This window comes from Canis lupus, chromosome 16 (assembly GCF_048164855.1).
Source record: "Canis lupus baileyi chromosome 16, mCanLup2.hap1, whole genome shotgun sequence".
Taxonomy (NCBI): domain Eukaryota; kingdom Metazoa; phylum Chordata; class Mammalia; order Carnivora; family Canidae; genus Canis; species Canis lupus.
This window is the reverse complement of record NC_132853.1, coordinates 15,947,576-15,975,291: the sequence shown is the minus strand read 5'-3', so window position 1 is coordinate 15,975,291 and position 27,716 is coordinate 15,947,576. Positions and strand designations below refer to the sequence as shown.

General features: G+C 41.6%; 1 protein-coding gene across 5 annotated transcripts in view; it reads left to right on the top strand.

Annotated features, from left to right (window-relative positions):
- The window catches only part of VPS53 (VPS53 subunit of GARP complex), a 143,651-nt gene that overhangs the window by 94,976 nt on the left and 20,959 nt on the right, over positions 1 to 27,716 (top strand). For 4 of the 5 annotated variants that reach the window (XM_072779128.1, XM_072779127.1, XM_072779131.1 and 1 more), the window contains 5 exons: positions 2,218 to 2,365; positions 5,989 to 6,071; positions 6,987 to 7,065; positions 21,761 to 21,909; positions 27,336 to 27,405. In XM_072779128.1, the coding sequence (XP_072635229.1) occupies positions 2,218 to 2,365; positions 5,989 to 6,071; positions 6,987 to 7,065; positions 21,761 to 21,909; positions 27,336 to 27,405 (529 nt within the window). The remainder of the gene's footprint in view (positions 1 to 2,217; positions 2,366 to 5,988; positions 6,072 to 6,986; positions 7,066 to 21,760; positions 21,910 to 27,335; positions 27,406 to 27,716) is intronic. The other variant, XM_072779130.1, reaches the window with a different exon arrangement.

Sequence of the window (27,716 nt, the reverse complement as noted above, 5' to 3'; positions counted from 1 at the left end):
TGATCCTGGGGTTCCCGGGATCAAGTCCCACATTGGGCTCCCTGCAGGGAGCCTGCTTCTCCCTCTGCCTATGTCTCTGCCTGCCTCTGTATCTCTCATGAATAAGTAAAACCTTAAACAAATAATAATAATAATATAAAGTAATGCTTAGGAATTTAGTATTTATAAATTATCCCCCCGGCTAAATCCAATAATTCTGGAAGTAGTTGCTGTTGTTTTCACTAAAATGTGTCCTACATGGGAGTTTTACATTATCTGGAAGAAAGAAAATAAAATACCTGTGTTCTAACCAGAGACTTGAAGTAATAGATATATTTCACCAATGAGAATTTCTTTGACTATGATAAAAAATATTTTTAAAAAATTCTAATAATTTTTATCCTGATCACCAAAATATGTTTATTATAGTTTAGAAAACATAGAAAAGCATAGAGACAAAAATAAAAGTCAGCTATAATCTCACCAGCCAGAGAAAATAAATATAACTTTTTGGCATATATTTTTCTGTTCTTTATTTTTATATATAATGTGTGTGATTTTGTGCTTTGGTTTAACAGTATTGGGTCTATACAGCTTGTAGTTTTCTGCCATGCTGCTTTCACTTAACATCATCCTGTGAGCATTTTTCCCCATGTGTCACAGCAGGAAACAAATGTTATACTCGGCTAGGGTATTATCACCAAAGCAAGTATTCACAGAAATGGGGACAAGGTAAAAGGAACCAAAAGAAGGTTCTGAAGCATCCCAATACTAGGAGGTAGTTGTTACCTGAAAACTCGCTTGAGAGCTGGGGCTGTTGATGAAGGGCTGCCACACAGAAAATGGAGGGCCACAGTCCTTGCCAGCACCACTACTGAAGCAGAGGGAGTAGGAGGCCTCGTTAGTATTCAGATGTGTCTCTCCTCTACCTCTCCAACTTCTTGCTGCAACTTCTGTTGACTGAACCCAACAGGAGGCCAGAGGGCCAGGGAGCCAGCATGATAAGTCTGTAGAGGTCAGTCTCCTGAACCATAGAGAAGGAAAGAGAAGAGTAATGAATGGATCTGGGAGGCCAACAGAGAACATTCAGCATTCAGGACATTGTATAGTCATCAAAACACTTAATGTTGATGTTGTGATAATCCAACATACAGAAGAACCTCACTTAACTTCTGAAGTTCTTATTGATTATCCTCTTAATTGATAGGGTTGGGCTCACTATTTTAGTTTAGTTTTTTTTTTTTTTTTTTCAAGATTTTATTTATTTGAGTGAGTGAGTGAGAGAGAGCACACAAGCATGGGCAGAGGGAGAGGGAGAAATAGACTCCCCTGCTTAGCAGGAAACCCAGTGTGGAACTCAATCTCAGGACCCTGAGATAATGACCTGAGTAGGTGCCTCCCCCAACCAGTTTAGTATTTTAAATAACACTCAGAAAAGCATCCTTGAAAAGGAGTAGAACCACTGGATCAAATAATGTGAACATTTTTTTAAGCTCCTGAAATATACCTCCAGGAAGGCTGTACAACTTAATGCACCTGACCTATAGTGCAAGAGAGTGTCAGCATCCTCACACCCTTGTAAGTGCTGGAAATGAAGAGATTTTCAAATCTTTGATTACCAGTAAGATTGGGCAGTTTTAGCGCTATTTTTAAAATATTTTTATTTTTAAGGTAAATGTAGTTGAATTCTGTCTTCTTTAAAAATATATATAAAATCTCACAGTTGAAATAGGTTTTATAACTGTATTTTTACGTTTTGTGAGCAAATTATTAGATCAGTAGGAAGGTGGCCTTTGGGCAGGAACCATGTCTGACATTCACTTTGGTACCCTCTACAGCACAATGTACAAATTCCTGTGCAGTGTTCTTAACTGAAACAGTTGTGGAACAACCTCTTGTACCACAGATGATCCTGAATGAGCTCTCCAGATCAGGAGATTGTAAGCTAAGCAGAGAGGCCACTCAGCAGCCTTTCTCTGAGTACCAGAGTCATCATAGTTAATATGACTGATTACAGGCTCACAGTTGGAATTTTTCTTCCCACTCCTGATGGTCAGAGAATTTAAACAGATGATAGTCAAGGTAAGGTCAGTAGGAAAGAGGCTCATTGTACATGAATTTGTTTGGGCCATATCCAGCCTTTCCTTCCCCCTTTTCTTTGTCTTAAGATGTCCGGTTACCTGTTCAGGAAGCAAATGAGAAGTCCCAGCCTAACTAGTTCCTGTTCCTTTTCCTCAGAACCACAAGCAGCAGTGGAGGGCTGACCATCAGCAGCCTCCTCAAAGAAAAGGAAGGCTCAGAAGTAGCCAAGTTCACTCTAGAGGAGCTCTGCCTCATCTGTGGCATCCTAAGCACAGCCGAGTACTGTCTGGCTACCACCCAGCAGGTGAGCTGCCCACTGCCTCCTTTTCCTGAACCATCTGGGCCTCTTGACTCAGTAGGTAAAATTATGGGCCCTAACAAGCCACATACCACCTGGGGCAGACCAGTTGGTCCTAGAGGAAAATTGCTGTCCATTCAGAAGATGGTCCAGGCAGCCATCTCACAGAAGAGCCTTGTTAAAAGGGGACTAGGCAAGAAAGTCTGGCTGATCTCCTCCCCAGAGTCGTTTAAGCTATTCAGAGGGCATGTCCTCTTGAAAGTAGGTCAGTAGCACTGTCTCCCATATGAGAAAAGCAGTGAATATGATGCTAGGACCCAGCCTTTGGTGGTGATGAGTCACAGCCAGTGATTCCATCTCAGAAGTGTTAGTAGGCTAAGCAAAATCCTCTGGGCTTTTATGTGTCTCCTAAAATGTACATAGCATTCTCAGTCTGCCTAAACAAACAACCATTGTTTGGATGCTGACGTTCAGGAACTGTGAAGCAGGAAAGGGTGATGCCTCTCCTGGAGCTCCCCATCAGCAGAAGGAAGACCCAGAAGAATTTTCCATTCAGCCTTAGACATGGGATTAGAAGTTCCTTTTCACATTGGTCTGGAATTCCTAAGGCCAAGAGAAGGAAAATAATTGGAGAAGGTTGTGCTCTGCCTCCCTTTTTGGGTTTATTATTTACACATGTCTGGATCATAGGAAGGTAGTCATAAATTATAGTTCAGACAGTACAGCTAGGAGTGCCTGTGAGCCAGAGCAAGAATACAAGAAGCCAAAATAAGAAGTGTTCCCCCTAAACTTCACAGTTGAGGTTAAGCCAGACAGAGGCAATAGCATGCTCTGTTTGGGGACGTGGTCACATTGAGTCACACAGGGAGTGATCTGTAAATGTTTAGCCTTGGAACCAGAGACAGCAATCCCTTTAGCCCCAAAAACTCCCAGGGCAGGACAGCAATATCTACAAGGACCTCCAAGGTAGGGGTTCCAGACTTCTGTGATGAAGAAACACTATTTAACTGTTTGGCATGTGTACCAAACAGAAAGACATAAACATATGTAATATGTTATTTTAAAAGTAAAATTAAAGATAAATTATAAATTAATTAAATTTATATTAAAATTATTAATTAAGAGATCCCTGGGTAGCTCAGCGGTTTAGCGCCTGCCTTTGGCCCAGGGAGCGATCCTGGAGTCCTGGGATCGAGTCCCATGTCGGGCTCCCTGCATGGAGCCTGCTTCTCCCTCCTCCTGTGTCTCTGCCTCTCTCTCTCTATGTCTATCATAAATAAATAAATATTTTTTAAAAAATTATTAATTAAATACATTAAGTAAATAAATGGTTTAAAACATTAGAAATAGGGATACCTGGGTGGCTCAGTCAGTTAAGCATCTGCCTTCAGCTCAGGTCATGATCCCAGGATACTGGGATCAAGCCCCACATTGTTGGGCCCTCTGCTTCTGCTCTCTCACTCTTGCTGTCTCTCAAATAAATAAATAAATAAAATCTTAAAAAATTAAAAATTAAAGTAAAATAACCATGGTACCAAAGGGGGGAAAAATAAAAATGATGACTCTTAATCCTATCACCATCAAATAATCATATTAGCAATTTTAAAGTATTTTCTTTCAGTCCTTTTACACGTAGTTTTGTATGCTATAATCTTAATTCATTCCTGTATCCCTTTGTTGTTTTTATTAACATCACAGCACTAGCATTTCCCCTGTTGTTATATCTTTATTGCCAACGTTGTTATAGTTATATTTCATAAAGTGATAGTACCATAAATTATTTCATAGTATCCCTCATAATTGTTTATGCTGTCTCAGGTTTTTGCTTCTTGAAGTAATCCTACAAAGAACATCTAATATGTTTTGCATTATTTTTCTAGAACAGATTCTTAAAAATTCTGGAAGTACTAGTAGATCAAAGACCATTTTGATGACTCATGATAGATGTAGTCAATTTTTTTGTTATTTTGTGGAGATTATTTTTACAGATTATGAAAGTCAGTACATTCTTAGCACCTATATTGTGAACTCTAAATACCATTTTTCCCTAAAAGAAACCAGAGCTTCCTGGAGAAATTAGTAATTCCTGGTCTGGGACAGGAAATCTACAAGATGAGTCTGGAGCATCATGTCATACAAGAAGCAAGAAAAATATCAGACTGTAACAGTCATTTCAAAAGGATTTGGGAGCCATATGGGCTTATTTGTACAAAAGGATGTATCCAAGTCCTAACTCCCAGTAACCTGTAAATGTGAATTCAGAAAGAGGGTCTTTGAAGCTATAATTAAGTTAGGGTCTCAAGAAAAGATTATCTTGCATTTAGGGTGAACCCTAAATCCAATGACTGGCTGGCATCCTTAGAAAGGAAAGGGAGGGCAGCCCTGGTGGCGCAGCGGTTTAGTGCCGCTTGCAGCCCGGGGCGTGATCCTGGAGACCCGGGATCGAGTCCCACGTCAGGCTCCCTGCGTGGAGCCTGCTTCTCCCTCTTCCTGTGTCTCTGCGCCTCTCTCTCTGTCTCTATGAATAAATAAATAAATCTCTTAACTCTTAAAAAAAAAAGAAAGGAAAGGGAGAGCTAACAGACACAGGGAAGAAGACCACATGATAGAGGCAGAGATTGGACCTGATTGGAGTAATGTGTCTACCAACCAAGGAACACCAAGGATTGCTAGCAACCAGAAGGTAGAAGAGAGGCATAGAATAGTTTTCCCTCAGAACTTCCAAAGGAACCAACCGTGCCAACACCTTGATTTTGGACTTCTGGCCTCTGTAACTGTGAGAGAATAAATTTGTTTTGTGCCACCACGTTTGTAGTAACTTCTTTGAGGCAGCTGGGAGCATAGCCAGTGTTTCTCTCCCTGGCTGTAGGCTGATGAAGGCAGACGTTGTTTCTTTTGTTTATATCGGTATCCCCAACACCCTCACATAGTGGGTGACCCATAGCAGCACTTGGTGAATACTTGAACTGCTTTTACTGCCACTTAACCACCATAGGTTTCCAGTGCTGGTGAGTGAGCCTGCAGTTCATAGAGCAGGGAAGATCCTGAAAACTGGGGTCTTTTTAGAATTAATGAAATGATCAGTGTGTCATAAGAAACAAGTACAACTAGCCCAGTGCTACAGGGCAGAGGCTTTGGAGGAAGTTTGACTCCTCAGCCTACCATATACTGTCTTAGGGAGATCACACCTCCATTTTTTCTTCTCCTCTTCCTCATCCTCTTCCTCCTTCTACTCCTTCTTTTTCATTTTATTTATTTGAGAGATAGAGCAAGCATGAACAGCAGGGAGGGCCAGAGGGAGAGGGAGAAAGCAGACACCCCGCTGAGCAGGGAGCCCGGTGCAGGGCTCAATCCCAGGACCCTGGGATCATGACCTGAGCCAAAAACAGATGCTTAACCGACTGAGCCACCCAGGCGCCCACCCCCCCACCCCCCCACCATTTTCTCTTCTGTAAAATGAAGATAATAATAGAATCTTCCTCATAGGGCTGTGAGAATTAAATGAGTCATTACGTGAAAAGTACTTGAAATTGAACCTGAATCATCAAACTCAGGAGATGTTAAGTATTCTTATTATGATACTCCTTTGGATAATTGTTAAGCATGTTTTACTCTCCTATTTTTAATAGCTAGAAGAAAAACTCAAGGAAAAAGTTGATGTAAGTCTGATTGAACGAATCAATCTGACTGGAGAAATGGATACATTTAGCACGTACGTACCTTGCACATATTTGCTTAAGGCCTGCCCTTTACCCCTCAAAAAGCAGAGTGTCTCAGCCTGTTGGCTTGAGGCTACTAAGGAACCTAAGAGGTTTCCAGGGCTTCCTGTCAAATCAGAATTACTCTCCAGTAGCCAGTAAGAAGCAGCATCAGAAGCTAGTGCAGCTGCCTCCCATTTGGCCTGCTCAGATGCAGTCATTTTTAGCTTACAGGGCCTTTATTGTTGCTCTTTCTAGAACAACAAAAGAGAAGAAATCCTTCCTTGACCATCCCTGTAGGAAGGTCAAATCCAAGGCCTTCTGTCTGCCCCACCACTACCCCATATCCACAGAGGGCCAACCCCACCCTCAGTGTCTTAGAATGAAAATGTGAGCAGCTTGATTTTAGCCAGGTGGGAGAGGTTGGAGTGGAGAGTGTCTGTCCAAAAAGTTCAAACTGTAAAGCCTTCTCAAAATAGTTCCTTCACTAGTGTTGCCTTGCAGTTTTTGGTTGTGGTCAGCAAATGAGATTGGGGTAGGTCATAACGAGGAAGAATCAAGATTTTCTTCTTAGGTCATTTCTTCTCCTTTTCTCAATTTTTTTTTTCAAGTTCTGATTTAAACATTTTGAGCAAACAGGTGCTTTTAGAGTAAGAAGTGAAGAGGGATTCTGGGGGAGACTAGCCATGGAATTCCTTGACCTGACTCAATGAAGATACATCCAAATAAGACAGGACATGCAGCAAGAACAAAGAGCCAAAATACTTATCATTGCCATTCATTCCCTTTTGAAATCAAACTTGAGTTTTTCTGATGAAATGATGAATCTAATTTTGATCCAGGTGCCTAAAAGATTTGGCAGGGGCTGTGTTAGTCATTCAAAAAATTACTTCTTTAAAGTTATGACCAGTAATTTGTTTGATTTGCAGTGTCATCTCGAGCAGCATCCAGTTATTGGTTCAAGATCTGGATGCTGCCTGTGATCCTGCCCTTACTGCCATGAGCAAGGTAAGGTTTGGAAAGTGCCGCTTCTTAGACCTCCAAGAGTGACCCCAAGTGCTTTCTGTCAGCCCTTGCCTGGAGCATCTTCAGGCTCTTCACTGCTTCAAGTGTCAGCTGAGAGCAGATCATATATCTTGTCCCTTAGGTGAACTGCTTGTCCTCTGAGGATGAGACAGGGAGTAGGTGTGTTTGGTAAGTCAATAGGACATGTCTTTGTTCAACATCTGACACATGCTAAAAACCTTAATGTAGTCACACTAGAATGAGTGTTTTTGTTGGTGCTTACAGCAGTAACTCGTGACTCGTTCTGAGCTCCTGTATCAGTACAGTATTATTTGATCAGGTTGTGGACCTTGGTTTTCTAATGTGGTGGCGCATCAGTCAACCCTGGGTCCTCAGTCCCCTCCTGGAGTACGTGCTGCCTTGTGTTACTATTTGGCTTTTATGTGCCTGTATCTTTTCTTCCTAAAAGAATGTAAATTCTCAAAGTACCTGGACCATATAGGATATAAAAGATTCTTGTTTCTTGATTAGTTAAGTTGGAAATCCGCAGTTCTTTATTGATTTTTTTATTTTATTATTTTTTAAAGATTTAATTTATTTATTCATGAGAGACACACACACAGAGAGAGACAGAGACACAGGCAGAGGAAGAAGCAGGCTCCACTCAGGGAGCCCAACACGGGACCTGATCCTGGGTCTCTAGGATCATGCCCTGGGCTGAAGGTGGCGCTAAACCACGGAGCCACCTAGGTTGCCCTCTTTATTGATTTTTAATCTAAATGACATGAAGCTGTCCACTCTAGAATTTCTAGAGCAGGGCTCAGCAAACTACAGCTTGTAGTCCAAGTCTTATCCCTTGCCTATTTTTGTACATAAGGTTTTATGGGAACACAGCCATGCTTATTCATGTATATGCTTTCTAAGGGTGCTTTTGTGTTACAATGGCAGAATTAAGTAATTAACAAGAAATTAAGTAATGAGACCATATGGCTCAAAAAGCCTTAAATATTTACTGTCTGGCCCTTTATAGTAGATGTTTGCCAGTGCTTGTTCTCGAGTTATCAGACTTTTGTAGCATTCTTACAAACTCTGGAGAAAGAACTTCTCTGGAGCATACTGGCCAGTAGCACAGTACAGTGGAAAAATCACTGGCTTTGGAGTCAAACCTAACTCTCCTCATTCCTTTGTGGGTGTTGAGCACATAACCTCTCTGCGCCCAAGTTAACTCCTAGGTATGTGCAATGTGCCTCTCTGCCTCCCAGTGTTACAAGGACAGAGCACGAAGAGAGTGGCCTGAGGACAACTAGTGTTGGTGCTCTTTCCCTCTTATCAGGAGGAGTGGCCATGTCACAAGGTTGTGTAAGCACACATTTGGTCTGAATTTGGTTTCGTAGTAAATTGTAAATATTTAACAAAAATAGGATACAAACCAAAACTTAAGCTGCAGAGTTTTATGAAGCTAAGTGGGGAGTCCTGAATAGCTGATGTCACAGTGTCTATTCAAAAGGCTGATCCTTCCACCTGTATTTCCAGGATTCTTGGTGTTTATGAGTAGAACATATGCAGACAAATTGAGGCTAACCCTTTTTCTTAAAGGAACAGGCTCTGAAGATTCATTCTGTGGGCTCTGATTATCCCTTCACTGCTGGTGAGCATTCACTATATCCTGCATGTGATCTGTTCCAGCTGCCATCTCTCCTGAACTGCCACACACTTTAGATTGGAATGCAGCTGGTGAAAGAATTTTTACATTTACCAAAGGAAGAGTGGATTTTTTTTCCCAGTGAAATAACAGTTGTAGGGGGTTTAACACTCCAGGTGTTGCTTTTATGAACTGTCAGTTCATTAGTGGATTTCCCTCACACTCCCCCCACCTCCACCCATTTCTCCTCCAGACTCACACCAGCAAATATTAACAGAGACCATACCTCCAGAATCTTTTGTTTATATCATAGGAAAACCACAGACTAGGGAACGCAGCAGCTGGGAGACTATTACTCTTTGTCTGAGTCTTTGGAGTTTTAGTGAAATGAAATCCATGTGATGAAAATGACCAGATATAAACAAGCCAAGTGGTCACAAATTGATTCAACATACACTCTGTTATTTGTGCCTGCATCCTGTTTTGTATAGTTTCTTTTAAGGTTTTTTTAAAACTTTGGTTTTGTGATAATGCTTATTTTTGTCTCTGGTTCCATCATTTTTGCCTTTGGTTGGACAGTTCAATTCAGACTCTACCCAGCATGGTACTGGGAGTTGCAAAGTCAGGAAAGACCATGGACCTTACCCCAGGGTGCTTAGATTCCACATAGTGTAGGGTAAGAGATGTGTGAGATGAGAGGAATGCTCAAAACAGCAATATAAATTATGGGGGAAAGTACAAAATATGCCCTCTTTAAAAGAGGATTGGGGATCCCTGGGTGGCGCAGCGGTTTGGCGCCTGCCTTTGGCCCAGGGCGCGATCCTGGAGACCCGGGATCGAATCCCACATCGGGCTCCCGGTGCATGGAGCCTGCTTCTCCCTCGGCCTATGTCTCTGCCTCTCTCTCTCTCTCTGTGACTATCATAAATAAATAAAAATTGAAAAAAAATATTAAAATAAATAAATAAATAAATAAATAAATAAATAAATAAATAAATAAATATAAAAGAGGAGTGTTTGTATCTCTTCATGCCAGGTGAGGAAGCAAAGAAAGCCTTTTTAAGAAGTGGCATTTGAAATAGACCATGACGGATGGTGAAGTTTTGAACAAATTTGTGATCAGGAGGGTGTTCCAAACAGGGTGACAATCTGAGCAAAGATTTATAAAGTTAGGAAAGCTCAGAACTTTGTCAAAATTGCGAGTCTCTTTCCCAGAGTACTCGGTACTTGCGCTCACATAGTCAAGATCAAAAACAGGAAATGGGCTGCCCTGGAGGAGTTTATTATAATCTGGTAGAGAGAAAACTTTGAATAATTGATTCTGTAAATAAATGGATTTTATAAATAGTGAGAAAATGAGTGTTGGGCCTGCCCACTTGGAGTGGAATTGTTAGATGATTCTGAGTTGAAGATAGGAAGCTTCTCTGACAAAATGAGTTGAGCTAAGCAATTCAGTTTTGTCATTCTCCTAGGAAGAGGCCCTGTTCTCACTTGAAGGCACCCCATGACCCCGTCCTTGGGAAGCATGTAGGGCTTTCATTATCTGTCCCATTATATATGCCACTCCTGCACATATACCTATACTCTAGCCTCTGAGCCACTTCTTTTTTTTTTTTTTTTTTTTAAGATTTTATTTATTTATTCATGAGAGTCACACACAAAGAGAGAGAGAGGCAGAGGGAGAAGCGGGCTCCATGCAGGAAGCCCAGTGTGTGACTCAATCCCGGGACCCCAGGATCACGCCCTGGGCCGAAGGCAGACGCTCAACCGCTGAGCCACCCAGGTGTCCCATCTTTGAGCCACTTCTACTTCCCTGGATGCGTTACTTGGGATGGGGGGGGGGGGGGGGGGGAGTGTTCCCTCCCTTTTCTCTTTCTGTTCTTTCTGCCTGGAATTCTCTTCCCACTATTGTCTGCCCAATGAGCACACCTTTTAAGATCTAGCTCATATTTGTCCCCTTTTTAAATATTAAGGTATGATTCACATACCACAAAATTCACCCTTTTAAAGCATATAATTCGGTGGGTTTTAGTACGTTTCCAAGACCATGCAGCCACTACCAGTAGTTCCAGAACATCTTCATCACACCAAAAAATGAAACCTCCTACTCATTAGCACTCACTTCTCCTTTCCCTAACAATCACTAATCTACTTTCTTTATGGATTTGCCTATTCTGGACAGTTCACGTAAATGGAATCATACAATATGTGGCCATTTGTGACTGGTTTTCTTCACTTTGCTTAATGTTTTCAGTGTTCATCCTTGCAATATCTTGTATCAGTACTTCCTTTTTCTGGCTGAATAATATTCTATTGTGTGAATATACCACATTTTGTTTATTTGTTCATCAGTTGATGACATTTGGGTTATGTCCACTTTTTAACTATTATGAATAATGCTATGGATATTCATGTACGAGTTTTTGTATGAATATGTTTTTAATTCTCACATATATGCCTAGGAGTGGAACTGCTATATCGTGTGGGTAGCTCTATGCTTAACATTTTGAGGAACTGCTAAACTGTTTTCCATGAGTACCTACACCATTTTACATTGCCACTAGCAATGTACAAGGGTTCTAATTTTTCCATACCTTTACCAATGCCTTTTTTTTTATAGGCATTCTACCTCACTATGGTTTTAGTTTGTATTTGTTTCTTTGATGACTCAGACATTAGCATCTTTTCATGTGCTTATTGGCCATTTGTGTATCTTCTTTGAAGAAATATCAATTGAAATTCTTTGCCCATTTTTAAATTGGGTTATCCTTTTGTTGAGTTGTAAAAGTCCTTTTATAGTCTGAATACTAGACCCCTTATCAGATATATGATTCGCAAATATTTTCTCCCTTTTTGTGGGTTGTCTTTTCACTTTTTTTTTTAAGATTTTATTTATTTATTCATGAGAGACAGAGAGAGAGAGAGAGAGAGAGAGAGAGAGAGGCAGAGACACAGGCAGAGGGAGAAGCAGGCTCCATGCAGGGAGCCCGATATGGGACTCGATCCCGGGTCTCCAGGATCATACCCCGGGACGAAGGCAGGCGCTAAACCACTGAGCCACCCAGGCTGCCCTGTCTTTTCACTTTCATGATTATGTCCTTTGAAACACTAAAGTTTTAGTTTAGTTGAAGTCCAGTTTTTATATTTTTTCTTCCGGTGCTTGTGCTTTTAGTGTGATATCTAAGAAACCATTGCCTAATCCAGAATTACAGACTTACCCCTGTATTTTCTTCTAAGCTTTTTATAGTTTTAACTCTTATATTTGGACCTTCAATCCATTATCGAGTTAATTTTTGTACGTGGTGTGAGGTAAGGATTCAACCTCATTCCTTTGCATGTAGATATACAGCTATCCCAGTACCATTTGTTGAAAAGATTATTCTTTACCCAATGGGAAGTCTTGACACTCTTGCCAAAAATCTGTTGACCATTGATATACAAGTTTATTTCTGGGCTTTCAGTTATATTCTGTTGTCTTTATGCAGTACCACACTGTTTTGATTATTGTAGCTTTATAGCAAGCTTTAAAATCAGGATGTATGAATCTTCCCAAGTTTGTTCTTTTTCAAGATTGTTTTGGCTATTTTGATCTCTTGCAAGTATGCCTGGGTGGCTCAGTCGGTTAAGCATCCAACTCTTGATTTTGGCTCAGGTCATGATCTCAGGGTTATGAGATCAAGCGCCATGCTGGATGTAGAGCCTGCTTAATATTCTCTCTCTCCCTCTCCCTCTGTTCCTCCCACCCACCTCCCTCAATGATAATAATAATAATAAATTGATTTGTTGCAGTGTCCCCATTTTTTGTCTCATCCACAATATCCTTCTCCCTAAAAGACACCACAGTACCTAGATTATCTCTTTACTTTGTTATACAATTCTTTCTATATCTGTCTCTTCTATTAAGCTTTAAACAGTTTGAGGGCTGTGTCTTACTCACTTTTGGATATCCATAGCATAGCTTAATATTCACTGAATATTCGTAATATTCACTGAATGATTTTGAAGGTAAAGAGAGCAGGAAGAAGAAAGAACTAAAGTTTGTAGACCCCCAAGGGATCCCTGGGTGGCGCAGCGGTTTGGCGCCTGCCTTTGGCCCAGGGCGCGATCCTGGAGACCTGGGATCAAATCCCATGTCGGGCTCCCGGTGCATGGAGCCTGCTTCTCCCTCTGCCTGTGTCTCTGCCTCTCTCCCTCTCTCTCTCTCTGTGTGACTATCATAAGTAAATTAAAAAAAAATTAAAAAAAAAAAAAAGTTTGTAGACCCCATTTGATGAGAGAATGGTGACAAAGTGAGATATAGATGACCCCACTGAACAGATTTAGCTGGATGGAGCTGGTAGACATAGAGTATGTTTATAAGAAATGGCAGGATCATAGACTCTGAAATCTTTGGGTATGTACCAGTGCTGTTGAAGATATGATGTTCCTTGATAGTACTCAATAACAAGACTTCTTACTTTAACAAGTAACATCCTGGAGCTGATTGAAGGAACGTCAGAAATAGGAAATACCCACATCTAGCTGTTAGCTCCCGAAGTGTAGGCAAGAGACCTGCTGCTGGAAGAAGGGAGGAAAACACAGAGTGGCAAAGTTTGATAGAAAATACACAGGAACAGCCTTAAATAAGCCAGGCCCTTATGGAGGAAGTAAAAGATGGTAAGAGTTTAATGGTCTCTCTGAAACTATAACTTTGAGATTACAGTAATGTGTGACGCCTGAGTGGCTCAGCAGTTGAGTGTCTGTCTGCCTTTGGCTCAGGGCATGGTCCTGGGGTCCTGGGATCAAGTCCTGCTTTGGGCTCCCCACAGAGAGCCTGCTTCTCCCTCTGCCTATGTCTCTGCCTCTCTCTTTGTATCTCACATGAATAAATAAAATCTTTAAAACAACAAAAAAGAGGGACACCTGGGTGGCTCAGCGGTTGAGCGTCTGCCTTTGGCTCAGGATATAATCCTGGAGGGCAGCCCGGGTGGCTTAGCGGTTTAGCGCCATCTTCAGTCCAGGGCCTGATCCTGCAGACCCGGGATCGAGTCCCACGTCGGGCTCCCTGCATGAAGCCTGCTTCTCCCTCTGCCTGTGTCTCTGCCTCTCTCTCTGTCTCTCATGAATAAATAAATAAAATCTAAAAAAAAAAAAAAAGGATATAATCCTGGAGTCCCAGGATTGAGTCCCACATCGGGCTCCCTGCATGGAGCCTGCTTCTCCCTCTGCCTGTGTCTCTGCCTCTCTCTCTCTCTCTCTCTCTCTGTATCTTTCATGAATAAATAAATAAAATCTTAAAAAGATTACAGTAATGTTGTGGATAAGTTATGTCAGAATTACCTTTCAGACCACTTTCCCCTCCTATACTGCATTATTTTCTTAGATGAGCTCTATGATATGACAGTAAGTTATTATTTATGGAGCACTTAACCAGGAATCAGCACCCAAATGCAGTATCTTATTCAACTCTGATCATAAATTTATAAGGTACTTGAATTATTTCCTTCTGCCTTTCACAGATAAGGGAACTGAAACTCAGAGAAGTTAAGTCACTTATCCCAAATCTCTTAGATAGCATGTGGGAGAGCCAGGATTCAAATTCAGGTCTGTCTATGCAGGAACATACTACACCATACATACCAAGTAAGAGTAAGTCCTTTTGGCAGATGTGGAAATAAGGCAAAATTAGCTTAAGTAACTTGCCTAAAAGTGGTGGGTGGGTCCCTAAATCATTGTGTGCCCAGTATTGCTGAGTTAATGTAAATATTCATGCTTGGCTAATTATGAGCTCTTCAAGCATTCACAAGCATTCTGTTTGATATTTGTCTTCAGCTTTCAGCTTTTCTTTATCTGATACCATGACTTTCCTATAGGGGAGAAAAAAGGCTGAGCAACCAACCCAGATATTCCAGTCTGCTTTGCATATTTCTCCCTGAAAAGTCATTCTGGTGTGTTTGTTTTCTTTTTTATAATATGCCCAAAGCCATATATAGCCTTATAACACTGAAGCCAGAAATAAAACCAAGTCCTGATTCTTGAAAAAGCAGTTGTTTGGAATGCTTTAGTGGAAATATGAAGAGTTCTGTCTTTTTTTTTTTTTCTTTAAGATTTTATTTATTTATTCATGAGAGACACAGAGAGAGAGAGAGGCAGAGACATAGGCAGAGGGAGAAGCAGGATCCACACAGGGAACCCGATGTGGGACTCGATCCCGGGGCTCGATCCCGGAGCTCCGGGATCACGCCCTGAGCCAAAGACAGACACTCAACCCCTGAGCCACCCGGGCATCCCAAGTTCTGTCTTTTAAATGTGAATTCTATAAATTCTTAGCAATCACCCATTGTAATTAGGCTTTATAAGTAGGATTTTTTAAAAATCCTATGCCTTCCTTAAAAAGAGACCATTGGTCCCATGATACCCTCCTCACTACATCCTTTATCCTAGGGGTATTCACATCACTGGGTCAAAAGAATCTCTCTGTCCAAAATCAAACACACTTAGTTTTTTGCCCATTAATGGTAGTTTTAGGGGAAAAGAAAGAAAAAAAAACTAAACAAATTAAATTTTCTTACAGTCTGGCATGTAATTTCTATTAGGTTTCAAGATTGTGAACATGTACTGATTTAGGAGGCTGCATTCCTATCCCCCAAAGACATTTGAAATAGCTAGAACAGTCTTCAAATCTGTTCTCGTTTTCCTCAGTCATTAAAATGTAGATCTATTTCAGGGGGCCCACAAAACTCCATGGTTAAGAAATTTCACATTCATTACCACTTACAATCAAAGCACATCTTTCTTTTTTTATAAAAGAGATTTTTTTTTCATTATGTCCAAAGCAAATCCCCTTCATTTTTAAAAATACAGATTTTGGGAGGTGCTGGGTGAAAACAATTTGAAAATTTCTGCCAAAAATCTTAGCATTTTACATAGCATTTGATCTCTACAATTCAAGGAAATTAATTAGATGTTAATAATTATGAATGTTTAGAAAATACACACATGCACACATATATACCCACACACACACATGAGGTTGTCCTTTACCAGACCGTTTTTAAATGAAAATAATTATCAAAAGGGAGTTGATTACATATATTTTAAGGGAAGAAGTACATTAGAATACTTAAAATGAAATCTGGAGTCCAGAGTTCTAACACTATCTGTTCAACCTGCTAAGTGTGTGACTTGGCTAAGTTACCTAACCTCTCTGATCCTCGGTTTTCTTGGTTATAAAATTGGGATGATAATATCTATAATCCGGACAGTTACTGAAAGATGACATATGGAGTACTCTTAACATAGTGCTTGTCAGGTATTCATTCCATGGTAAATGTTAACTATTGTTATGGTTTTAACAAATACTCTGTACTATGGAATATATGCAATCACTTTAAATTACTGTAGCTCTGAATTAAATGTCATAGAAAACTATTAAAACCTACTAAATGAGAAAAAAATTATAAGTACATAAAGTATGAACTTATATTTTAAAAATACCTGTATAAAAAGACTGAAATAAATCTATTAATTGGAATATGAGTGATTTAAATTTTAAATTTTCTTTTTAAAAAATTCTATTTTTGTTTTTATTTTATTTTAAATATTTTATTTACTTATTCATGAGAGACACACAGAGAGAGAGGCAGAGACATAGGCAGAGAGAGAAGCAGGCTCCATGCAGGGAGCCCGATGTGGGACTCGATCCTGGGACACCAGGATCACACCCTGAACCGAAGACAGGCGCTAAACCACTGAGCCACCCAGGGATCCCCATCAAGTTGCTTTTAAGAAAGGGTATAAAGGCACTTGGGTGGCTCAGTCAGTTAAGCATCTGGCTCTTGGTTTCAGCTCAGGCCATGATCTTCCTTTTGGGAGATTGAGCCCTGCATGGGGCTCCCCGTTCAGCAGAGAATCTACTTCCTCCCTGCCCCTCCGCTCACCCTCTTTCTTAAAATAAATAAATAAATCTTAAAAAAAGAAAAGGTTGTATAAATTCACCTTCCCATTGGTGTAGCAGTGAGTAGGAAAAATATACATATTTATCTTCTTAAAGCCATTCTTATTCCACTGTCTATTCTGGATCTTCTTGATTTTCCCCTTGTAGTCAAGGAACATGGATCTTTGTCCTCTTCACTGCCATCACCACTACCACATGACTGCATACTACAGCCTCATACATAGATTTTGCTTACTTCAATTCTGTAAGCTGATTTCAAGTTCTTGTAAGATGGTAACATTTTTGAAAAGCAACATGGTAAAACGGAAAGAACATGGTGGACTTTGGAGTTAGACATACCAATTTCTTTTTTTTTTTTAAGATTTATTTATTTATTCATAGAGGCACAGACTGAGAGAGGCAGAGACACAAGCAGGCTCCACGCAGGGAGCCCGATGTGGGACTTGATCCTGGATCCTAGGATCACAACCTGAGCCGAAGGCAGGCTCCCAACCACTGAGCCACCCAGGCATCCCAACATACCAATTTCTAAATCTCAGCCCTGCTAACTTATCAGTTATGCTTCATTAGACAAATCACTTATTATCCTCAAGTCTGTTTTATCTATAGAGCAGGAGTAATATTACCTTCTTTACTGTATTATTGTAGGCAGTAAGTTCATGTGAAAATGTCAGCTACGTGATGCGTGGTACATAGTAGATGCTCAAAAAATGTTCCTTCTCCCTTTTTATTTCTTACACAGTGCTTGGTCCAGTGCTAAACACTCACAAGATACCTATAAATATAGCAAACGCCTGTTATAGGAGTAAAAGTAGCCCAGACAAGCGTTAGAGTGCATGTGTGTTGCTTGGGCAAAGGCCGTTTTTTGGGTCTAGTGGCCCAGCAGCCTAAATCACAACACTAGACTCTGATTGCCCAAAATATTCCCAGAATCCACAAGTCTCAGTCTGTGTTCTGTATCTCTCTGGCTCCGTGATCAAAATGAATAGGTGGGGGGCACCTGGGTGCTCATTTGTGAGGCATCTGCCTTTTTTTGTTTTTGTTTTAAGATTTTATTTATTTATTCATGCGAGACAGAGAGAGAAGCAAAGACATAGAGGGAGAAGCAGGCTCCTCGCAGGGAGACCCATGTGGGACTCCATTTCAGGACCCCGGGATCACAACCTGAGCTGAAGACAGACACTCAACCACTGAGCAACCTGGTGTCCCAAGGCGTCTGCCTTTGGCTTGGGTTGTAATCCCAGGATCCTGGGATCAAGCCCTGCATCAGGCTCCCCACTTGGCAGAGAGTCTGCTTCTCCTTCTCCCTCTGTCCCTCCTCCTGTTAATGCCTTCTCTCTCTCATTCACTCTGTATCTCAAATAAATAAATATTTTTTAAAATGAATAGGTGGGAATTTGATTTTGAGGAACAGTAGTTTCTCAGGAGGCCTCTCTCCAAGCTTCATATAGCAACAGATAAAAACAAGTTCCAAAGTAAGCTCATTGTAGAGCCCTGTTCTCTGATTGATGGATTGGTCAAAATTCTCTGCTACAGCGGGCTCTCTCTAGGAAGTGATTATCTCCCCAGGCTTCCCTGTAAAGTATTAATATCAATCACACATGCTGTCCTCAGGTGGCAGAAATCGTGGTTGTGCCCCTGACCCCAGTCTCTCTATATAGCTAAGTGTGATCATTTCCTTGTGTGCAGTTTCAGTGAATCCTATATCTTAGTTACAGCTTTTGTAAACTGTTTTTCTTGTGTATATAGTAGCAGTAGTATGCAACCCTACCTAAATAAAAAGCACAAAAGGAAAAACTTTTAAGTAGGGAGGGGTAAATTTTAAATGTCAGATCCAACCTGGAAAAGTTGGAATTTTTTTTTTTAATTTTTATTTATTTATGATAGTCACAGAGAGAGAGAGGGAGAGAGAGGCAAAGACACAGGCAGAGGGAGAAGCAGGCTCCATGCACCGGGAGCCCGATGTGGGATTCGATCCTGGGTCTCCAGGATCGCGCCCTGGGCCAAAGACAGGCGCTAAACCGCTGCACCACCCAGGGATCCCTGGAATTTTTATTTTATTCCTACTGATGGCTTTTCAGGATATTTGTTTCTTTAGTGCAAGCTACCTTTTGTTGCCTTTTTTGAAAGAGAACTTTGATCACTATGTGTTTCATTAGCTTCTCCCTGAGAAACACAGCTTACCTTGCATAAGGCCCAGTAAATGTTTTTGTTCTCTCTCTCTCTTTTTTTTTTTTAAACAAGCACCTAAGGAAACAGCCTGATGATACAGTGCTTAGGCTTTAGACAGAATTGGTTTGTCTCCACTCTCTCATTTACCAAACAAGTTACCTGGCCTTTGGGCAAATTACCTAACCTTGTTGAGCTTTTTTACTTTCCTCATCTATAAGACTGCTGTGAGAACCAAATGAGCTCATGTATGAATAGTAAATGAGACAATGGATGCAAAGTGCTGGGCAAAGGGACCTGAATATGGTGGGTCCTAATGTCAGTGTCTTGAGTCATTCAGGTTACAGCTCAGACCTTAAGTCATCTAGGATGGGTGATGGCAAGCATCAGCCCACTTGAGGCAGTGACTGCTCAGAATCACTACTAATTACATTTTGCAGAATTTCCTTTTTTTAAATAGTGAAACCAGTATCAATTTTCATTGTTCTCCAGTACTTTACATTGTTTTCTTATGTCATTTAAGCTGATTTAAATTTAAAATCACAAATCCACTTTACTTTTGCTAATACTAATACACTTGATCACTGGATGTGCTAATGTATTAAAGCACATCATATCTTTTCACATATATTCCAAATGTGGGTATGTACTGATGTAGCCAGTGGTGATTAAGAGGGGTTGGCTCATCAGCGGGAACTTGGAAGTCCAGCGGCGCAAGCTCCATCTTGCCTCAGAGTTGATTTGTAACCAATGACAAGGCATATCACCACCTCCCTTTATGATTGTCTTCTGTTAGATAATTATTTATTAATTTTTTTGAGATGTTGAAATATAATATGCTGCCAATAGGGAAACAATAGTCATTACTGTGGAAGAGCCTCATGGCAGTTGGAGGAAGGGGCATCAAGCTCCCTTCCCAGATGACTGTGTTTACCCAGGGCATTCTGTACCAGGTGTTGCTATGGAGCTGGGGAAAAGAAGATGAAGTACAGACATTAACAGCATCTATCAACTTTGGCCTCACCCTGTGAGCTCATTTAAGATCACCCAGGATGCTCACTGTTTGAATGGGTCAAATGTCTAAAAATCAGATAGAAAAAGAAGCCTTTTGAATAAGATAAAAAGATAATGAGAACATTACATATAACTGAAGCATTAGAATATAAAGTCAATTCATGCAGAATTTTCTACTGTTTCTCCATTGTTTGTTTCTGATTTCCCCCAGTAAAAACTTAGAGACTGGGCAGCCTGGGTGGCTCAGCAGTTTCGCGCCGCCTTCAGCCCAGGGCCTAATCCTGGAGACCCAGGATCGAGTCCCACATCAGGCTCCCTGCATGGAGCCTGCTTCTCCCGCTGCCTGTGTCTCTGCCCCTCTCTCTCTCACTCTCTCTCTCTCTCTGTCTCTCATGAATAAATAAATAAAATCTTAAAAAATAAAAAAACTTCGAGACTTTTTCTATGTGATACTTTGCTGTGAAACCTTGCAAAAGACTTAATATCTCTGGACCTTGGTTTTCTTATCTCTAAAATAAAGATGGAAGTCCCTTCCTGCTTTTTTATATGCTTACACATACCTACAGCTTTCAAAATATAAGTATTACTGCTGATTTGAAGAAACATTAGGGCAAAACATAGAGTCACTCAAGCTTCCCAGGAGCTGGGGAGTCATCCATGTATGATATGATTCTTTTAAACAAGTTCCTTCAGTACTGAATTTTTCCTTTCCCCAAGAGCTCCATAAAAAATAGTGTTTTCTTGCCAGAGACATCAAGGCCTCAGAACTACTGCCCTCCTTCTATGAACATATTATATGGTTTGTGTTTGGCTTGGGATCTTTTTAATAGACAACCCAGCGCTCCGTTCTGAGAGGCTGACTCAGCAGATGTCTTCCAGCACATTCCTGCTCTTTTCAGGATTAAAGTGCCCGTTTGCTGGCAGCTTTGGGGCAGGCTGGGAGCCCACACTGCCTCTCTTCTGTGTGTATCCAAGGCGGGAGAGGCCCTGCAGCATTGCTTCTTTCCCTGATTTGCCATAGACATTTCCTAGAGCCTTTCTCCTAATTCGCAGATGGTTAGAGCTTGAGGCAAGCAGGTCTCTCATTTGTTCATGGCCTGGTTAAGGACCACTCATGTCCTCTTAATGGTGCTGGTCTGCCCCATGCCTGCCACCCATAGTCCCTGCCCTGTTCCTCATGCCCTCTGATCTGCACCCCTTGGAATTCCCGAGATCTTCTTTCCTTTTCCTTGATTGAAACCCCAATAGAATCTCAAAGGTTTTAGGAGCAAGGTTTGAATCCTTTATTATGGAAAACTTCAATTTTGTGCAAAAGTAGAGAAAACAGTATAATAAACTTCATGGACCCATCACCCGGCTTCACTAATCTTCTCTCATCTACTCCTCCAAACTCTGGATTGTTTTGAAGCAAGTCTCACACTGATATCTAGTTTCCTTTTTTCAAAATCCTCCCCTCCTTACAATTTACTTGAGAGAAAGACCTAAGTAACTCTCATCCAGGTTTCATTTCACTTAGCCCCAACCACCTCCAATCTCCCAAGCTACCAACGTGCTCACAAGTGAATGCCCCCTCTCGTGTCCTCTCATGGCCCCTCTCTGGTGGAACAGCTTCAGGACAGTCCAGTTCACTTTCCTGGTGAGAGTTCCTCTATAGGATGGCCACTTAGATGGGAAGGGAAGGCTGTTTCAAGCATGAGGGGGACAGATTAGAGAAAGTACTGAAGTTACACCTCACTGGCCAGGATAAGATGGGCTTACTTGTTTTTATCCATGCCTAGCCACGACAGACTGGGTAAGACACACTACCCAAGATAAAATGGCAGCTGTGATAGCAAGCTCTAGCTTCATTGCCACCCACCTGCCTCTCCCCAGAAATGGGTCAGACTGTCCTCCTGTGAAAGATCTAAAGGCTTGTCCTCCCTGTCTCCTATTTTCAGATGCAGTGGCAGAATGTGGAACACGTTGGTGACCAGAGCCCTTATGTCACCTCTGTCATTCTTCACATTAAGCAGAATGTCCCTATCATCCGTGACAACCTAGCTTCCACACGGAAATACTTCACTCAATTCTGCATTAAGTTTGCAAAGTAAGTCCTAGAACATTCATTATTCTTTTTTTTTTTTTTCTTTTTTTAGTAGGCTCCATGCTGGGCCTTGAACTCAAGACCCTGAGATCAAGAGTTGGACCTTTGACAAGCTGAGCCACCGGGTACCCCTAGAACATTCTTATCACTGGATTATTTTTTTTTTAAGATTTTATTCATTCATTCATGAGAGACACACACAGAGAGAGACAGAGACATAGGCAGAGGGATAAGCAGGCTCATGCAGGGAGCCCAATGTGGGACTCAATCCCGGGTCTCCAGGACCATGCCCTGGGCCGAAGGCAGGCGCTAAAGAGCCATCCAGGGATTCCCTCACTGGGTTATTTTGAATGCCATACTTACCACCAGCATGTTCCCAATCCAGATGTCCCACCATCTAGCTGGGGCTTATTCTGGTGCCTATAGCCATCTAATTTTCTTGTACCCCAAAGAAGAAGAATAAAACTAAATTCACTACTTAAAGTCACAGACAACAGTAAAAGCAATACAGTCAACCACATGAAGACAAACTCAGAAATGAATTGGGGAAACTATGTGGACATAACAGTGTCCCTGCTTCCCCACAGGTTTAGATAATTAAAAAAATTATTTTTTAGTGATTTCATGTATATATTTTGTCTCTTCAACTAGATGATAAGCTTTTTAGGGTAGGACCTCAGTTCTATTTCTTTTAAGCATTCTCTTCCTCCTTCCTCATGGTACTTATTACTGAGGCTGCCAGAATTTATCTGCTTCTGGATATCCTTGAGTCCAGGGAAGGTACTAGAAACAGGGAAGAGCAAGTCAGAGGGTTCCATTGCCAAAGGCAATGAAGTGAACACTTGTGCTGCGTGTCTTCCTGCCATGTCCTCATGTGTGGCCATTACTGGTCTGAAGTTTGGAAGTGGGGAAATTGTTTGGTCCTTTGCCAGTCAGCATCTGGCTGTAGCACTGTTTCCTCTGAGACCAGGCAATGTAGAAGGCCAATGCCTCCTCTGACCAGCAAGCAAACAAGCATTTTGGCACATGTCTCAAGGAAGGGCTTCAGGAAGGTCAGCCTATTCCAAGCTACTGTATTTAGGTTGTCCTCATCCAAGTCCCAAGGGGGGATTTAGGGCTCCAGGTTTCTGTCTTTTCCAAATCTTTCCTGTTTTGTATTCAGTTAAGGCTTTCTCTCTCCCTCACAAATAAATCCCTAAGGAACAACAATTATGGAGGGGTTTGTGGCATAAGCTTCAGTTTCCAGTTTGTCAAGAAAGGATCAAGTGGACTCTCCAGGGAGGCATTAATGTTTGCAATATGGCAGATGAACCAGGAATTGACATTCCCTTCACTCTCTGAGTGCTCATCAGTGTGTGTTAAAAGCATTGCTGATAAATCACGTTGTGACACTCCCATACCTTTGGTAAAAACAGTATCTTTGTAAAATTTTATTGTGGCCAGAAATCTCCAGTGTGGTTGCACAAAGGTCCAACTGAGCTCATATTAAAGTGAGTAAAGGGTCCATTTGCTTAGCTAGCCCCAGCATCGGCCTCACATTCTCTCAGAGCCCTTTAATTTTTTTACTATGCTCATATTGGGTGAGCTAGGAATAGGATGCCCATCTCTCACATCTGGAAAAGTTTACCTCTGATAGAAAAAGTGGTTTTCTGATTTAATCCATAGTACCCTCTCATCCTTGTAAAATCCCAGCCAAGAGTAGAAACCTCAGAGGTAGTGCTGTGGGAAGATCCATCCCCAGCAAGAGTAATAGTTGCTACCATCCCACAGGCTGGAGAAGCCCTGGGCAGTTACCTATCAGTTACCCATCATATTGCCAGGAATTCTCTCTTCCCGTCTACCCCTCGCCTGTGACATGTTTCTGGTCCCTATATTTTCCTCACCCCACTCTTGCAGACTAGCACATAGAGCCAGTTCAAGGGTACAACCAAAGCCTACTTGAGATAGAAGTGACTTAGGTTATAAACTGCGTGTACTATTGCAATTAGTCATGAATTCAATCTCACATTACCTGTTTGACCTGGCTCTTGTTTAGAGCCCTGAAGAATCCCTTCTACGTGGTCCCTGTTCTCCTTGATCAGCAAGCGTCCCCCTAGATCTGATCTCTGGAGTTTATGTTTCTTTCCCTTTAACTTCCTTTCTTATCTCACCAATGCAAAGCCATGGATGTTTCCTTTTGCCTCCATCTGGTCTCTGAAGCACAACAGTATTTCCTATTTTGACATCAAGATCACCCTTGATTAAAACTACTATTTGAGGGCAGCCCAGGTGGCTCAGCAGTTTAACGCCTGCCTTCGGCCCAGAGCGTGATCCTGGAATCCCAGGATCGAGTCCCACATCGGGCTCCCTGCATGGAGCCTGCTTGTGTCTCTGCCCCCCTCTCTCTCTCTCTCCCTCTCTCTCTCTCTCTCTCTCTCAATAAATAAATAAATAAATACATAAATAAATACATAAATAAATAAATAAATAAATAAATAAATAAATAAATAAAATCTTAAAAAAACAACTACTATTTGAGGGATGCCTGGGTGGCTCAGTTGATTGAGTGTCTGACTCTTAGTTGCAGTTCAGGTCATGATCTCAAAGTTATGGGAGTCTAGTTGGACTCTGCACTCAGTGGGGAGTCCACTTGAGATTCTCTCTCTCTGGCTCCCTCTGCCCCTCTCCACGTCTCAAATGAATAAATAAATATTTTAAAACAAACCCTGCTATTTGAACCATAAGCAGCCTCCCTCATCTACTAAGCTGATTCTCTTCCATTCAGTAATGGGGATAATACAAATCTCTTAATAGTGGTTTTGAAGATAAAAATGAAAAGTCACGTGTAAACTTCCTGGTAAAGTGCTGGTACCAAGCTGACATTCAAAAAGTGGCAACTGCTACCATTTCAGTTTGTTACTCTTTATTCTTTATTCAACATGCAGCCATTTGAACACCTGCTATGTTCCAGACACAGAATTAAATGCTTTGGCTTACTAGATATGGTCCCTGTTCTCATTTGCCTTAAAATCAGGTAAAGGGAAATAAACACACAAGCAAATAGGTACAGAAAAAGAAGTTATCATGCTAGGCTGGAGGTCTGTGGACTCTATGTAGAGTATTATGGTAGAGGTGACTGAGGAAAGGCTTCATAAGGAGAGAGGTCCTTGAGCGGGGTGCAGAAGATGTGTGTCTACTGATCCACAAGGCCATAATGAAGGGCATTCTGCACACAGGGAGCAGTGTAAGCAAAGGCATAGAGGTGTTACGTAGCTGGCAGAATCAAGCATAGGGTGCCACAGCTTAGCATGCTAAGGCTAAGGATGGAAAATAATCAAGGAAGGCCTTGTCTGCAGCCATTACAAGAATTTTTTTTTTAATTTTTATTTATTTATGATAGTCACAGAGAGAGAGGCAGAGACACAGGCAGAGGGAGAAGCAGGCTCCATGCACCGGGAGCCTGACGTGGGATTCGATCCCGGGTCTCCAGGATCGCGCCCTGGGCCAAAGGCAGGCGCTAAACCGCTGCGCCACCCAGGAATCCCCATTACAAGAATTTTAAATCAGGGAAGGTCTTGAGCATATTTGCATCTGCAATAAATACCTTTGGCAGCTGATAGTTAGAAAAGAGGAGGCTGAAGACAGCAAGACCAGTTAGGAAACAATTGAAGCAGCTGTGGTAGGCTTGATCAGGAGATGGGGTAAGGGAGTTCAGGGGAAGGGCTGAGAACTGATTGGATGTTGGGGTGGAAGGCCAAGGGAGCAGTCTCGGCAAACTCCTGGTTTCTGGCTTGGATGACTGGATAGACGAGATTGGGTCCACTGAGCCTGCGTTCTAGGGTGGGGCTGAGTCCTGGATATACTAGAGCTGAGGTGCCAGTGCTATTCCAGTGAGGTGTCTGAGGTGTCTGGTCCTTCTTTGAGTATTTGAGCAGGCACGAATGTGTAGAGGGATTGGAGAAAGTGAAGTCATGGCCCTGAGAGCAGCTTTTGAAGAGTGGGAGAGGAGGGTGCTAGCCAGCCTTTTTATCTTGACTTCCAGATCCTGTTTTATTATCCTTCCTTCCTTGTTCATGGACCCTATGCTCTCCTGGTCAGTCCACTCTGGGCCTAGCCCTGATTATAGGCATTTCTCTCCCACACCTTACATTCTGCACCTGTACAACTCAGCTTTCCCTATTCAGGCCCTGCAGTTTTTTCTAAAAAGCCCTCCTGGTCTATTAAAGTTATTCTCCTGGAGTGCCTCGGTGGCTCAGTTGGTTAAGTATCTGCTGTTGGCTCGGGTCATGATCCCAGGGTCCTGGGATGTAGCCCCAAGTTGGGCTTCCTGCTTAGTATGGAGTCTGCTTCTCTTTCTGCCTCTCCCCTCCATTCATACTCACTCTTTCAAGTGAATAAATAAAATCTTTTTAAAATAAAAAAGTAAAAATATAAAATAATTCTCCCTTTTTCAAATCTGCTTGCCCTTTCATCCTCAGTAAATTTTTCAGAGATCATGTATTTTTTCCCCTTGTTCTGACAGTTACTGCCTCAGTAATTAGTTTCTATCTTTGCATTTAACATCCTCTAGCTATCTCACTGTCATATCTATTAGGGTGTTTTCAGCTGTTAGTAATAGAAGCCCTTACTTAAACTCACTTAAACATAAGATTAAGTTTGTATCTCGTATAACCAGAAGGTCCCAGGTAGGACACATCCAAAGATGGTTGATTCAGTGGTTCAGCAATGTCATTAAGGACCCAAGTTCCTTACTCTACCCTGCTCTCCTTGAGGCTGACTTCATCCTTAGTATGGTGGTAAAATGTCAGCTCTAGATGCTCTATCCAAACATAAGAATACCCTGAAGAAGGAGAGAAAGTCTTCCCCGTCCACTCAGTGAAGTCCATTCCTTCAATCTGATTGGCTGGCTTAGATCATGTCCCCACCTCAGGACCCACAATAGTCAACAAGAAATGCCATGTTCTGACTGGCTGAGGCTAATTAGAATTTACGTCTGCAGTTTAGTAGAGAACAACTTTTCCCCAGCATCCAAAAACCACATATACCTAAATAAAACCAGAGTTTTGGCTGCAAAGAAAGAAAACAATGGATGCTGGGAGGCCACAGTAGCGTCTACCTCCATTTCTCAGCTTTCTTATAGAAAGAAGTGCGGCCTCAAAAAAAAGTTTCTGCAGTTCTTTACCCAAGCCTGGGTGCCTGGGTGGCTCGCTCAGTCAGTTAAGTGTCTGACTCTTGATTTCAACTCAGGTAATGATCTCATGGTCCTGAGATCGAGTCCCATGTTGTGCTCTGCCCTCAGCATAGAGTTGGCTTGTCCCTATCCCTCTGCTCCTTTCCCCACTTGTGCATGCTATCTCAATAAATAAATAAACAAGCAAACAAACAAACAAATAAATAAAATATTTAAAGAGAGAGAATAAGCCTAATTTGCCGCCTTTTTTTATCCACAGCTCCTTCATTCCCAAGTTCATCACCCACCTCTTCAAGTGCAAGCCAATTAGCATGGTGGGAGCAGAACAGGTGAGGTAAATTGGTACAGGGCCTTTTTCTTACAGCTTTTGTCATAAGTCATACACAAACCTTTCCAGTAGGGATTTACTCTGGAGAAATAAAATTGCTGATTTCCCCTGTCTGGGGACAGGAGGATGACCTGGCAGCTTAATTCATCCACTTATTTAAAACATTTTTGTTGCACCTGCTAAGTACCCAGGCATTCCGCTGGGTGCAGGTTGTACCACAGTGAACAAGACAGAAAAGATCTCTTCTTCGTGGTGCTCACATCCAAGTAAGAAGAGAAGGTAAGATGTGAGTTAACAAATGAGAAGATAGTT